At 45.7% G+C, this 13,542-nt stretch overlaps 1 protein-coding gene across 1 annotated transcript in view; it reads left to right on the plus strand.

Annotated features, from left to right (window-relative positions):
- SLC25A33 (solute carrier family 25 member 33) overlaps window positions 1-8,907 on the plus strand; it is a 41,786-nt gene extending 32,879 nt beyond the window's left edge. Inside the window, exons 5-7 of the mRNA XM_021708611.1 lie at window positions 2,331-2,397; window positions 6,259-6,539; window positions 8,431-8,907. Coding sequence (XP_021564286.1) covers window positions 2,331-2,397; window positions 6,259-6,539; window positions 8,431-8,630 — 548 coding nt within the window. The 3' untranslated portion in view covers window positions 8,631-8,907. The remainder of the gene's footprint in view (window positions 1-2,330; window positions 2,398-6,258; window positions 6,540-8,430) is intronic.
- Window positions 8,908-13,542: the final 4,635 nt, after the last annotated feature.

Here is a 13,542-nt window from a genome sequence, read left to right on the forward strand (position 1 = left end):
CTTTTTTTTTTTTTTTTTTTTTGAGTTGGAGTCTCACTCTGGAGTGCAGTGGCACACTCACAGTCATCTCAGTGTTGACCTTCTGGGCTCCAGCGATCCTTCTGCCTCAGCCTTTCACGTAACTGGAACTACAGGCGCGTGCTATCACTCCTGGCTAATTTTTAAATTTATTTTAGAGACAAGCTCTCACCAAGTTGCCCGGACTGGTCTTGAACTCTCAGGCTCAGGCAATCCACTTGCCTCAGCTTCCCAAAGTGCTGGGATTACAGGTTGAACCACCAAGCCTGGCCCACTTTATTTCTATTATTATGTTGTAATGTATAATAAAATGTATTCTATCACTGCCTCATCTCCACCTCACATCATCAGGCATTAGATTCTCATAAGGAATACACAACCTAGATCCCTTGCAGTTCACGATAAGACTTGCACTTCTATGAGAATCTAATGCCGCTGCTGTTCTGACAGGTGGAAGCTCAGCAATCATGTGAGTGTTGGGGAGTGGCTATAAATACAGATGAAGATCAGTTATGTGGCCTGGCCCTAACAGGCCTCAGACCAGTACCTGTCCGTGGCATAGGCACTGGGGACTCCTATTTTAGAGAACTTATATTGGCATTTTATTTGTCTTCTAACAGCCTATAAGGTAGATAGACCAGTTTTGTCTGCCTTTGTTACTCCAAATACAAGTACTACCAACCCATTTGAATATTTGCAGATAATAATTTTTGGATCCTGAATAAAAAATAATTAAAGTTGCTTCGCATATGGAAGTCATTTCTACTTAACTTGGAACTCTGAGGAGGAAGTGTGCAGTTCCAAAACAGGTCAAGCTGGGCATGGTGGCTCATGCCTGTAATTCTAGCACTTTGGGAAGCAGAGGTGAGAGGATTACCTGAGTTCATGGTTCGAGACCAACCTGGGCAACTTGGTGAGACCTCATCTCTACAATAAATCAAAAAATTAGCTGGGTGTGGTGGCACGCGCTTGTAGTTCCAGCTACTTGACTAAGGCGAAAGGATCACCTGAGCACAGCAGGTCAAGACTGTGTGGCTGTGAGCATGCCACTGCCCTCCAAAGCAGGCCAAGCCTCACTTTTTTTTTTTTGAGTTGGAGTTTCACTGTGTTGCCCAGGCTGGAGGGCAGTAGCACACTCCCAGCCACCGCAGCCTCGACCTCCTGGGCTCAGACGATCTTTCCGCCTCAGCCTTAGAAGAGCCTCACTTTTTTTTATTATAAAGATTTGGGGTACAATTCAAGGTTAGGTATACAAATGTTGATTATGCAGGTACCCTTGTTGATGAGGTGTGCCCCTCCCTCCCCCTAGCTTTTCCCTCAACTGCCAATCTCACCCCCCTCCCCTGACAGTTTCCTACTATTGCCGATCACTTTCTTATAGAGTTATAACTGTTCAGGATCCGCTTATGAGTGAGAACATATAGAACTCTGTTCTTTGTTTCTGTGAGAAATCACTGATTATGATCAACTCCAAATCCATCCAAGTTGCTGTAAAATCCATATATTTGTCCTTCTTTATGATTGCATAATATTCCATTGTGTATATGTACCATGTTTTTTTTTTTTATCCAGTCCAGCTTCAATGGGCAGCATGGTTGGTTCCATATTTTTGCTATTGTGAATAGAGCAGAGCTGCAGAGCCTCACTTTTAATAGGCCATTAGTGAGCTGACCATAAGCTAAAAGTTGCTAATCAGTTTTGTAACTTTTGCAAAGTTAACTTGGAAGAACCCTTGGTAAACAAAGCAGACCTCAAGGAACTCTTTAAACCCATGTCTTCCTCATCTCTAATTATTCTGCTTAATAGGTGCTGTGGAGGGTGTGAGGTATCAGAGAAGAGGCACCGTATGCCATACTAATACCAGGTCATTGCTTTTTTGAGTTGGTCCAGATTGATTAGCAGTGTTAAGATAGGGAAGGCTTATTGAAAAAAAAAATGGTTCCCATAGTCAAATCAGTCTTAAAATTTAACAAATTATTTCTGGATCTGTAGCTTGTAAATTGAGTTTTAGGATAGTTTTCCATAGGAATCGCATTAACAGAAATAGCAACAGCACCACCTAGAGGGTGAAAAGACTAAGCAGGAAGACTCGAGAAACTGGCAAACATTTTTTGGGTTTAGCAGTACAATAGATGTTACACTTTGGGAGACTAAAGCTTCCACCTGCAATATAGAAATGTAACTGCTTCTTATTGTCCATTTTTATTAAGGCATTGGAATCCTGACTTTGAAGTTTATCATATGATATAGACGACTTCAATAAGCATTGACTGTGTATGGTGATGACCTCTTCTGTTCTTTTTTTCTTCTAGCTTTTATCACAAATTCCTTAATGAATCCTATATGGATGGTTAAAACCCGGATGCAGCTAGAGCGGAAGTAAGTTATTAATTCTTCCTTAATATAAGAATTATTGGGGATTTTTTCTTCCCCCAATTCTAGCTGTGATCGAGATACACAGAGACCTTAGCTGTCTCCTAGCATCTAAGCACTTGTAGAAACTCCTTTTGTTTTGAGGCTTATACTGCAAGCTTTGTGGGGGAGGCGCAGCCCGAGAAGAGAACAAACACAGGAAGAGAGGAAGCCCTCTGGATTGTGGCCCTGACTTCTCAGATAGTTGGTGGATTTCTGCCTTTTGCAGACCAGCCACCCCCAATGGAAGAGCTGTGGACTCCTCCAGATGGACTCTTTCAAAGGGAAGACAGTAGGGGTAGCATAGTAAATGCCCTCAGGCCTCAGAAGGTAATTATAGTCTCTAAAGGCCTCAGATACAGCCCTAAAACTCCAGTCAGAGATTCTTAACATTTTTTTGTGTGCTGTGGCTCCCTTTGGCAGTCTGGTGGAGCCTGCAGGCCCTTTTTACAATAATTTTTGTTTTGTAGAGACGAGGTCTCACTCTGTTGCTTTGGCTGGTCTCAAACTCTTAGGCTCAAGCAATCCTCCCATCTCAGCCTCCCAAAAGTGCTGGAATTACAGACCTGAGCCACCACACTCAGCCTACAATAATGTTTTTAAAAATATAGTTATCAGTGACATAGTAGTATGCATCTTTAACACAGTAACAAGATCAAGAGCAGTCTAGTAACTACTATAATTTCAAAGTAGGGGCTCACAACTGTAATCCCAGGACTTTGGGAGACCAAGGCAAGAGGATTGCTTGAGTCCAGGAGTTCAAGACCAGCTGGGCAACATAGCAAGACCTCATCTCTACAAAAATTTAAAAAAATAACCAACATGGTGGCACGTGCCTGTAATCTCAGCTACTTGGGAGGCTGAAGCAGAAGGCATTGCTTGAGCCCAGAAGGTCAAGGCTGCAGTAAGCTGTGATCATGCCACTGCTCTCCAGCCTGGATGTCAGAGCAAGACCCCAACTCAAAAATAAAAAAAGTACTGATGATAGATAGCATCCTGTGATGTTTGTGACAAATGTAGTATGATATGAAAATATTTCTATTTGAATAAAATCACAGGGACTACTAATACTGTTTCTCTACATGCATAATGAAAGGAATGCTGGTTTCAGCAAAAGATTAGGGTTAAGGATACCATCTGCCCAACCCCAGTGTGAGTTCAAGGAACTGCCCAGAACCCCTGTGTCACTGGGTTGCCTAGAAATGCATGTGCTAGAAACATCCAGCTGGCCCATTCTGGCTTTAAACCTCTCCTGTAAAGGAGGAGGTGAGAGAAAACATTCCAGGAGGGGCGGGTAGGTGCCTGCCTTAGTTCTGTTTCTCTCTAATGACCACAGTAGCTTCTGCATTGGTCTTTGACTCCAGGTTCTCCCAGTTCTGCCTGAAAGAGCCTTCCGATGCGCTTCAGGCCTGATCATTTGAACAACTCCTTGCTCAGAATCCTTCTCAGGGTAAATCTGAACTCCTTGGCTTGGCATCCAGCAGTCCTTTGCATTTCCCAAAAATGGCATTTCCTCTTCTGCCCCATCTCCCTGCATGTGCTGTCCCCAGCCAGGGATCCCATTTGCGTTCCTTGATTGTGCTGGCACCTCTCCTAAAAACCTTTGGTGGTCATTCCCAACTCCAAGTGATCACATGGTGTCCTAGTTCCACTGCTTTTTAGCAGTGGATAAATGACGTCCATCTGCTGGGAGTCTTGATCTGCATTATTTCCATCTACCTAGTGATGATAGTGCACAGAACATTTTATTTTATTTTATTTTATTTTGAGTTGGAATCTCACTCTGTTGCCCAGACTGGAGTGCAGTGGCCACTCTCGGCCACCGCACCCTCGACCTGGTGGGCTCCAGTGATCCTTCCGCCTCAACCTTCCCAGTAGCTGGAAGTACAGGTGCGCACTACCATGCCTGGCTAATTTCTGATTTATTGTAGAGATGAGGTCTCTCCAAGTTGCCTGGGCGGGTCTCTAACCCACAGGCTCAGGCAATCCACTCATCTCGGCCTCCCAAAGTGCTAGGATTACAGGCTGAGCCACCGAACCTGGCCTATTTTATTTATTTTTGAGTCAGAGTCTCGCTCTGTCACCCAGGCTGGAGGGCAGTGACACGCTCACAGCCACTGCAGCCTCAACCTGGTGGGCTCAGGCAATCCTTCTGCCTCAGCCTTCCAAGTAGCTGGAACCACAGGTGCACACCACCACTTCTGGCTAATTTTTGATTTATTGTAGAGATGAGTTCTCACCAAGTTGCCCAGGCTGGTCTTGAGCCCCTGAACTCAGGCAATCCTCTCACTTCTGCCTCCCAAAGTGCTGGGATTATAGGCGTGAGCCACTGTGCCCAGTCACAGAACATCTTAGAACTGTGTTTGCATGGGCTTTGTTAATACTTGTCCCTCAACAATGAATATTTGCTGCTTGTACTAGCCACTAGGAAAACAGCAGGGAATAAGACCTAGTTCCTGTCCTCTTTGAGCTTATAGCTTTGCAGAAATTAAAGAATTATTGTTTGGTGGGATGAGGGGCTTGAGCTACCACACTGGAGAGTCCCCCAGCACAGTCCAGGCTGGGTAGAAGAGGTTGGAAGGGCCTCCTGAGACAGCAACACCCACCCTGACATCTTAAGAATAGCCAGATGGGGGCGGCAGTGAAGGGTCCTTCGGGCAGAAAGTCTTGAGGCAAAAAAGGGCAGTTCGTTCTGGGGAGCTGTAAGATGGGAAGTGTGTATACTGGAGGAGGGAATGGTGGAAAGATGAGGCTGGAGAGCTAAGGGAGTCTGATTCTTGTTGGGCTTTGAGGGCTGTACAAAGCCATTAGAGCCAGTGGTTCTCAGGGACATGCGGGTGCCCTCCAGGAGACGTTTTTTGTTGCCACAGCTCAAGAGGGGTGCTTCTGGCACCTAGTGTGCCTAGGGACCAGGGATGCTGCTTAACGTCCTACAATGCACTGAGCAGCCTCTCCTCCCCAAACAGGACTCCCTGGGTGGAGGGTGAGAAACCCTGCGGGCTGTAAGTGGGGAGCCACAGGGTTGTGTTAGAAAGGTCACTCCCACCAGGGGGCAGAACAGCCTCTGGGGGGACACAATAAAGAAGGAAGAGAGACCCTGTGGGGCTCGCTGAAGCCCAAGGGGTCTCCCACCGCTGCGCCTCCGCGGGGGGGGGGCTCTGCGAGGGTGGCCGGTGGAAACACCACACTTGTCCAGTGTATTTGCATTCCACCTGGCAGCCAGGCAGCTTATAAAGGCTGTGTTATGGGAGGAGCTAAGCCTAAGGCTTTTTATTAGCTGTGTTATCATCTATTTGATGTTTATGATTTGATAAATTTTGAAATAATAGAGTCCAAATACACCACTCGGAGACTAGAGCAGTAAGAAAGAGCACCCTACACTCACAAACCTGTTGGAATTGTGGTGAATTTCCCTTCACAATTCTCTTATTTGCATTGTATTTGTAATCGTCCTTCACATTGAACTTTAGCCTGCTTTCCACTGAAAGTCCCTGCATCTCTGCTGTGGTGACTGTTGTAACCTGGTGTATGTACCACTGTTTACTTTCCTACTCCTGTTTTTAGATATTTGGATTGTTTTGGTTGTATTGCAGTTACACTTCCTCTGTGATGAGCACCATCCTCCCTGTGGCTCTTTCTAAAATCCGGTCAAAAACTGGAAACGTGTTTCCATGACTCTTGATACAGATACTCATACTATTCTGTGGACCTGTCAGGTGTCCCAGCCAGGTGGAACAAGAGCAACACATTTCTCCAGTGGTCTCATTGCTTTGTGTTCAGCGATCACGTGTCTCTTGTAATGGCCTATCCTCGATTTCCTTTCTGCAGAGTGAGGGGCTCCAAGCAGATGAATACACTCCAGTGTGCTCGCTACGTTTACCAGACAGAAGGCATTCGTGGCTTCTACAGAGGACTAACCGCCTCGTATGCTGGAATTTCAGAGACGATCATCTGTTTTGCTATTTATGAAAGTTTGAAGAAGTACCTGAAAGAAGCTCCATTGGCCTCTTCTGCAAATGGGACTGAGAACAATTCCACCAGTTTTTTTGGACTCATGGCAGCTGCTGCTATTTCGAAGGGATGTGCCTCCTGCATCGCTTACCCACATGGTACGTGCTGCTTGTTTCTTCCAGAGCAGATGAAACAACTGTCAGGGTTGTCATTTGCCAGTGAATCTAGGCCTCTATAGCAGGAATTGAAACCTGAATACCCGCAGGTGAGGTCAGTGAGTATGTGAAACGCTCTGACTGTATGGACAGGGTCATGTGAGTGTCGAGAACCCTCCCTTCCTCAGCACCTCAGCATCAGACTGTGGCCAGAAATGCAGGCCCTGTGTTGCTGAACTTCTGGTGTCTTCAAAGAAGCTACAGATCTGGGTGTTATTTAAAATTCCTCTATTCGAAATAATTATGTGGGAGTCAGACTTAAAAATCACTTAGCTTACACTTTGAATGAGTCTTAAGTAAGTCTACTTTGGGTAAGTTTACTTTTTTTTTTTTCTTGAGTTAGAATCTCACTCTGTCACCCAGACTGGAGTGCAGTGGCTGCTCCCAGCCACTGCAGCCTCGACCTGCTGGGCTCCGGCGATCCTTTCGCCTCAGCCTTCCAAGTAGCTGGAACTACAGGCGCGTGCTACCATGCCCAGGTAATTTTTTGATTTATTGTAGAGATGAGGTCTCGCCAAGTTGCCCAGGCAGGTCTCGAACCCACGGGCTCAGGCAATCCACTCACCTCAGCCTCCCAAAGCGTGAGATTACAGGCTGAGCCACTGAGCCCGGCCTACTTTTTTTTGAGTCGGAGTGTCACTCTGTCACCCAGGCTATAGTACAGTGGCATGCTCACAGCCACAGCACCATCTACCTGCTGGGCTTGGGCAATCCTTCTGCTTCAGTCTTCCAGGTAGCTGGAACTGCAGGCATGCACCACTATACCTAGCTAATTTTTCTTGATTTATTGTAGAAATGAAGTCTCACCAAGTTGCCCAGGCTCGTCTCGAACCCATGGGCTCAGGCAATCCTCTCAACTTGACCTCCCAAAGTGCTAGGATTATAGGCATGAGCCACCGTGCCTGGCCAAGTTTACTTTTTTAAAGAAAAAGGCTTTTTTAGAATTATGTCTTATTGGCCCACTTTTTAAAAAATGCTTAGTTTACTGTGTCATGAAAAACAGGTTTTGTTTTCATAAGCCACCGTACCATCAGCTATAACAAATGCACACGGTCAGTCAGTGACAGGCATCCAGTGCTCACTGTGTGCTGGTGCACTCATCTAACCTCAGAGGGCTTATGGGAAAGAAGTTGGTGATGCCTCCAGGGTGTGAAGGCAGGAATGAGGAATGTCCGGCTGCAGGTGCTTGGGAAGGAAGGCCAGATGTACAGAGGCTTAAAAAGGAGGAGGAGGCTTTTGAGCTTTACAGAATAGAAAAGAACTTCAGGAGGAGAGAATTGAGGAGTAGAAGAAAAGAGTTTGTTGAAGATGCTACCATACTTAATACAGATTACACCGTCAGTGAAATTAGTGTTTGCTTAGTTAGGCATAGAAGGCCAGGTGTGATGGCTCAAACCTGTAATCCCAGCACTTTGGGAGGCCAAGACTAGAGGACTGCCTGAGTCTGGGAGTTTGAGACCAGCCTGGGCAACTTGGCGAGACCTTGTCTCTACAATAAATCAAAAAATTAGCTAGGCATGGTAGTGCACGCCTGTAGTTCCAGCTACTTGGAAGGCTGAGGTGGAAGGATCACCTGAGCCCAGCAGGTCGAAGCTGTAGTGGCTGTGAGCATGCCACTGCACTCCAGCCTGGGCAACAGAGTGAGACTCCAACTCAAAAAAAAAAAAAAAGAACTTTTCATTTTTTTGCTAGGTATATGACTGTCCTGTTTGAGCAGCACTGAGGCAGCAAATAGACATCATTGTCTATTTGTAACACTGACGCTTCTAAAGCTGTGGCGGGATTCTTTGCCTGTTATAGTCGTAACATAAAGCAGGTATTCCTCTCTCTGCAGAAGTCATAAGGACGCGGCTCCGGGAGGAAGGCACCAAGTACAAGACCTTCATCCAGACGGCACGCCTGGTGTTCCGGGAGGAAGGCTACCTCGCCTTTTACAGAGGGCTCTTTGCCCAGCTCATCCGGCAGATCCCAAACACTGCCATTGTGTTGTCTACCTATGAGTTGATCGTGTACCTATTAGAAGACCACACTTAGAAGCAGGCCAGAACATTGTGCCGTAGAAGAATAAAACTGAAAAACTCTAGAGAATCTTTTCTTCCCATTGATGTTCAGAATGTTTGAGATGGAAACAGGAAAGGCCCTAGGATACCTGGCTCATTTCACCTGTTGGACATTTCCTTTTGGATCCATGCTTTCTGGAAGGTTTAAAGTCATTAACGTTCATAGTTAATTGTAACTTTTTTTTTTTAACTTAAGAGGATTCAGGATGAAGCAGCAGCTAAATTAAATCATGCTATTTAATTTAAGTATACGCTTGGTTTGGTTTGTGTCCTTTTTATGTTCACTGTACTCTAAACTGTAGATAAGGACTTAGATATTTCAGCGAAACATGCCCTAGGAACACACAGAATGGTAAAGTCAAAATACTACTTGTTTTCTATTTTCACTTTAAGATCTCACTGCTGGACAGGGAGGAAGCGTCACATTTTGATGGGACTGTGTGGACCAGGATAAACTTCCTAGCTGCTTTTCTCCATTGTATATTTCCAGTTACAGATTGATCATCTAAGCTTTCAGGTTGCTGAGATGGAAAAAAATAAATATGACTTTCTGACACGAAATATTTTAAGCTATGCAGCTTTTCCCAAAGTTATTCTCATCTTTCTCATTTGAACCAAAGGCGGAAGTTTTTAAAGAACTGGTTCTCAATTGCCCAACTCCTGGATGTTGTTCCGGAAATTAAGCCCAGTTCCCTTGTCAGTGTGTCACGCAGCACAGGTTCCCAGTTGGGCTGTAGGTGCAGGATGTGGTGGGGACAGCCATTCCTTCTCAGTCTTAACCCTGTTCTTCGTTCTCTGCTGGTTGCGACCCAGGGCTGACCCCCACCCCCACAAAGTTCACTTTTATTCTGACATGAGGCTCTGGTTTTGTTAAATACTCTACTTCAAAGTTTAAAATATGACCAGAAGTTTATCCCCTTGGTTTCCTTTTTTTGTTTATTTTTTGTTTTTGAGTCAGAGTCTCACCCTGTTGCCCAGGCTGGAGTGCAGTGGCCACGCTCACAACCAACTGCGTCTTGACCTACTGGGCTCAGGTGATCCTTCTGCCTCAGCCTTCCAAGTAGCTGGAACCACAGTCATGCGCCACCATGCCTGGGTAATTTTTTTTGATTTATTGTAGAGACAAGGTCTTGCCAAGTTGCTCAGGCTGGTTTCAAACCCTTGGGCTCAGGCAGTCCTCACTCTTCTACCTCCCAGCGTGCTGGGATTACAGGCATGAGCCACTGCACCCGGCCACCCCTTGTTTTTTTATGTTTGTTTGTTTGTTTGTTTGTTTGTTTTTGAGTTGGAGTCTCACTCTGTCGCCCAGACTGGAGTGCAGTGGTCGCTTCCGGCCACCGCAGCCTCCACCCGCTGGGCTCCGGCGATCCTTCCACCTCAGCCTTCCAAGTAGCCGGAATTACAGGCATGCGCTACCATGCCCGGCTGATTTTTTGATTTATTGTAGAGATGAGGTCTCGCTGCCCAGGCGGGTCTCCAACCCGTGGGCTCAGGCAATCCACTCACCTTAGCCTCCCAAAGGTGCGGGATTATAGGCTGAGGCACCGAGCCCGGCTCACCCCTTGTTTTTTAAAGTACATATAATAAGGGAACAAAAAAATAGTAATAAGACAGAGGCAGGTACAACCAATAGTCTCTCTTCCTTTTTTTTTTTTTTTATGAACTAAGCAAAGTAGATTAAGGAAAGATACGTTGTAAAGGGCACAATGGACAGGACAACAAAAAGTGTCTGCTGCTGTGAAGGTTATTTTTCAACCTGAACATCTAGAAAAATTTTCATTTCTCATACCTGATGCCTTGTAGTTTCAGATTCAATCACAGACACTCTGGTAAGGATAAGAAGATATTTCCAAGTTGTATTTAAATTGAAGAGTTTTTTTGTTTACCTTTATGTAGTCATAAGGGAAGTTAGCTGGTATTCCTAGTATAATTTGCTTCAACAACTATCTAGAAGTCAACATGAGTGACTTTAGTCTAGCTTCAATGCTTTTTTTTTTTTTTTTGAGTTGGAGTCTCACTCTGTTGCCCAGTCTCAACCTGCTGGGCTCCAGCGATCCTTCCGCCTCCGCCTTCCAAGTAGCCGGAACTACAGGCGCACGCTACTACACCTGGCTGATTTTTTTTTTTTTTTTTTTTTTATTGTAGAGATGAGGTCTTGCTGCCCGGTGGGTCTCGAACCCGTGGGCTCAGGCAATCCACTCACCTCAGCCTCCCAAAGGCGCGGGATTACAGGCTGAGCCACTGAGCCCGGCAAGCTTCAATGCTTTTTAAAATGTGTGACAGTAAAGTGATTTCTATTCCAGAAACTCATTGTAACTGACGGTGGCACTTGGTAACATCTTACTTTAATACTCACATTTCTATTTTAATATTCGTACTTGATGATGGCACTTAGCAACATCCTCCTATTTTAATATTCGTGTTAGAACTGGAGTTTTTCTCAAGATTTCATCTAATGCGAAGGGTTAAAATTGGCTTAATTTTCACTTACATATTCTCAAGTAAATAAACTAGGTGTTGACCTATTATCATTTAGTTTTCTGCTTCCCCTTTACCAGTGCATTATTGAAATGAAAGAAATGTAAGCACCCAAAGTGAGAAGAAAACTAGGAAAGAAGTTTGTTGGATTTTTGAAGTGGGAACTATCATCATTTGAGCTATTAATGGAAAAAACCCTAATTCATTTCTCCTCTCCACAAGCTTAGTCATTGGGGTTTCATTATTATTATTATTATTTTTGAGTTGGAGTCTCACTCCGTCGCCCACACTGGAGTGCAGTGGCCGCTCCCGGCCACCGCAGCCTTGACCTGCTGGGCTCCGGCGATCCTTCCGCCTCAGCCTTCCGAGTAGCCGGAACTACAGGCGTGCGCTACCACACCCAGCTAATTTTTGATTTATCATAGAAATGAGGTCTCACCAAGTTGCCCGGGCAGGTCTCAAACCCACAAGCTCAGTCAATTCACTCACCTCAGCCTCCCAAGGCGTGGGATTACAGGCTGAGCCACTGAGCCAGTCGTTCGTTATTTTTAAATAGTCTATATATGCACACATACTTACATAACATGCCATACTATATATGAGAACTCAAAAACTCACTGCATGCCCAAGCACCGTGCAGGGTGTTAGGTGCAACACTGACCTGCTTCGGGTAATGCAAAAGTAAGTGGTCAACTGACCCACCGCAGGTTTGTACTACTTGCCGAGTAAAAGAGATGGGAGCATTTGAGCCTGTGGAATGGTCTGACTCCAAAGTCAAGGACTAGAAAAAAAATTCCGTTCCATTTACTTAAGAATTACGAATCCACGGGAGGTATCACTCATCAAGGTGTGCTTAAACTAAATGTATGTGACAGAATTTGCCCTATTGATTAGAGAGTCCTTTCTTATAGAGTGGCCCATGTGGACAGTGAATCATCCTTGGAAAGGGAATGGTATGTAAATACAATGCCTCACATTTTGAGGGAAGCTACATCTGAGGTTCCTCATTCGCGTGTTTGCTTATGGCTGGTGAAAGCTTCAACACTGCACATGGAAAGTCCATTTGCTGGGATTCTCTTGTCCAAGAAAGAGGAGATCCAGTTCAGACCTGAGTCACCTTCTAGGCTTCATGTTGGGTTCACTCGCCACACCTGCCAGGCCCTTCTTCCTGTCTAGTGAATGTGCATGGTTAGGGTGTGGAGAGATGAACTGGCTGCAGGAACAAAGAACGTGTGCCCATCGCTGCCCACAGAGAACTTGCAATGGTGACCTCAAGAAACACTGGGAGGCTGAGGTGAGTGAATTGCCTGAGCCCGCGGGTTCTAGAGCCGCCTGGGCAGCGAGACCTCATCTCTACAATAAATCAAAAAATCAGCCGGGCGTGGTAGCACATGCCTGTAATTCCGGATACTCGGAAGGCTGGGGCAGGTTGAGACTGCGGTGGCCGGAAGCAGCCACTGCACTCCAGTCTGGGCGACAGATGAGACTCCAACACAACAACAACAACAACAACAACAACAACAACAAAACACTGGAGAAGTTTTTGAAACACTGAAATATAATGTGTAGTTAGATACAAATATTTTCTATTTGTTTAAGCTGGAAATTTAGTTCAAACACATGGTGAAGCTTCCCTTGGAATCGCCTATCATGGCTGTCCAGATAATTAGTTTGCCAGTCAATGTTAATCATCCTCCACTTCCTACAAACAGGGCTTTATTCAAACTGTGAATATTATAAAAATTAATCTGCATGTTGCTTTTTCAAAAACAATGTATCATCCCTCCATGCCAGTAACTCTAGGCCTGACATTCTAACCAAATTGTATTCTGTTCCAAAGTATGGGTGTCCTATGATTTATTCAACTTTGTCCCTATCTACATTGGTTTATGTTTTTATTTATTTATTTTTGAGTTGAGTCTCACTCTGTCCCCCAGGCTGGAGTGCAGTGGCACGCTCACGTCCACCGCAGCCTGGACCTGCTGGGCTCCGGCGATCCTTCCGCCTCAGCCTTCCAAGTAGCTGGAACCTCAGGTATGCGCCACCACACCCGACTAATTTCTTGATTTACTGTAAAGACTAGGTCTCACCATGTTGCCCAGGCTGGTCTCGAACCCGTGGGTTTAGGCAATCCTCTCGCCTCGGACTCCCAAAGTGCTGAGATTACAGGCGTGAGCCACCGCGCCTAAAAAGCTAATTTTTTGACCGTAGGAGCGGCTTAGGAGTTGCAGTTTGCGGCAAAACAGCACTAAGAGCGTAGACCGGGTTTGGCTAGACTATGGAAAGACAGGATTAGCAGGAGAAAAAGACGTGCCACGCGGTTGCGAATGCCGGCGTGCCCCCCTAGCAGAAGGCGGGGGGGCTTTCTGCAGCGGGGCTCGGGGCACTCGCCGAGAGCGCGAGGGGCA

This window comes from Carlito syrichta, unplaced genomic scaffold (assembly GCF_000164805.1).
Source record: "Carlito syrichta isolate Samal-C Ts95f unplaced genomic scaffold, Tarsius_syrichta-2.0.1 Scaffold143077, whole genome shotgun sequence".
Classification (NCBI taxonomy): domain Eukaryota; kingdom Metazoa; phylum Chordata; class Mammalia; order Primates; family Tarsiidae; genus Carlito; species Carlito syrichta.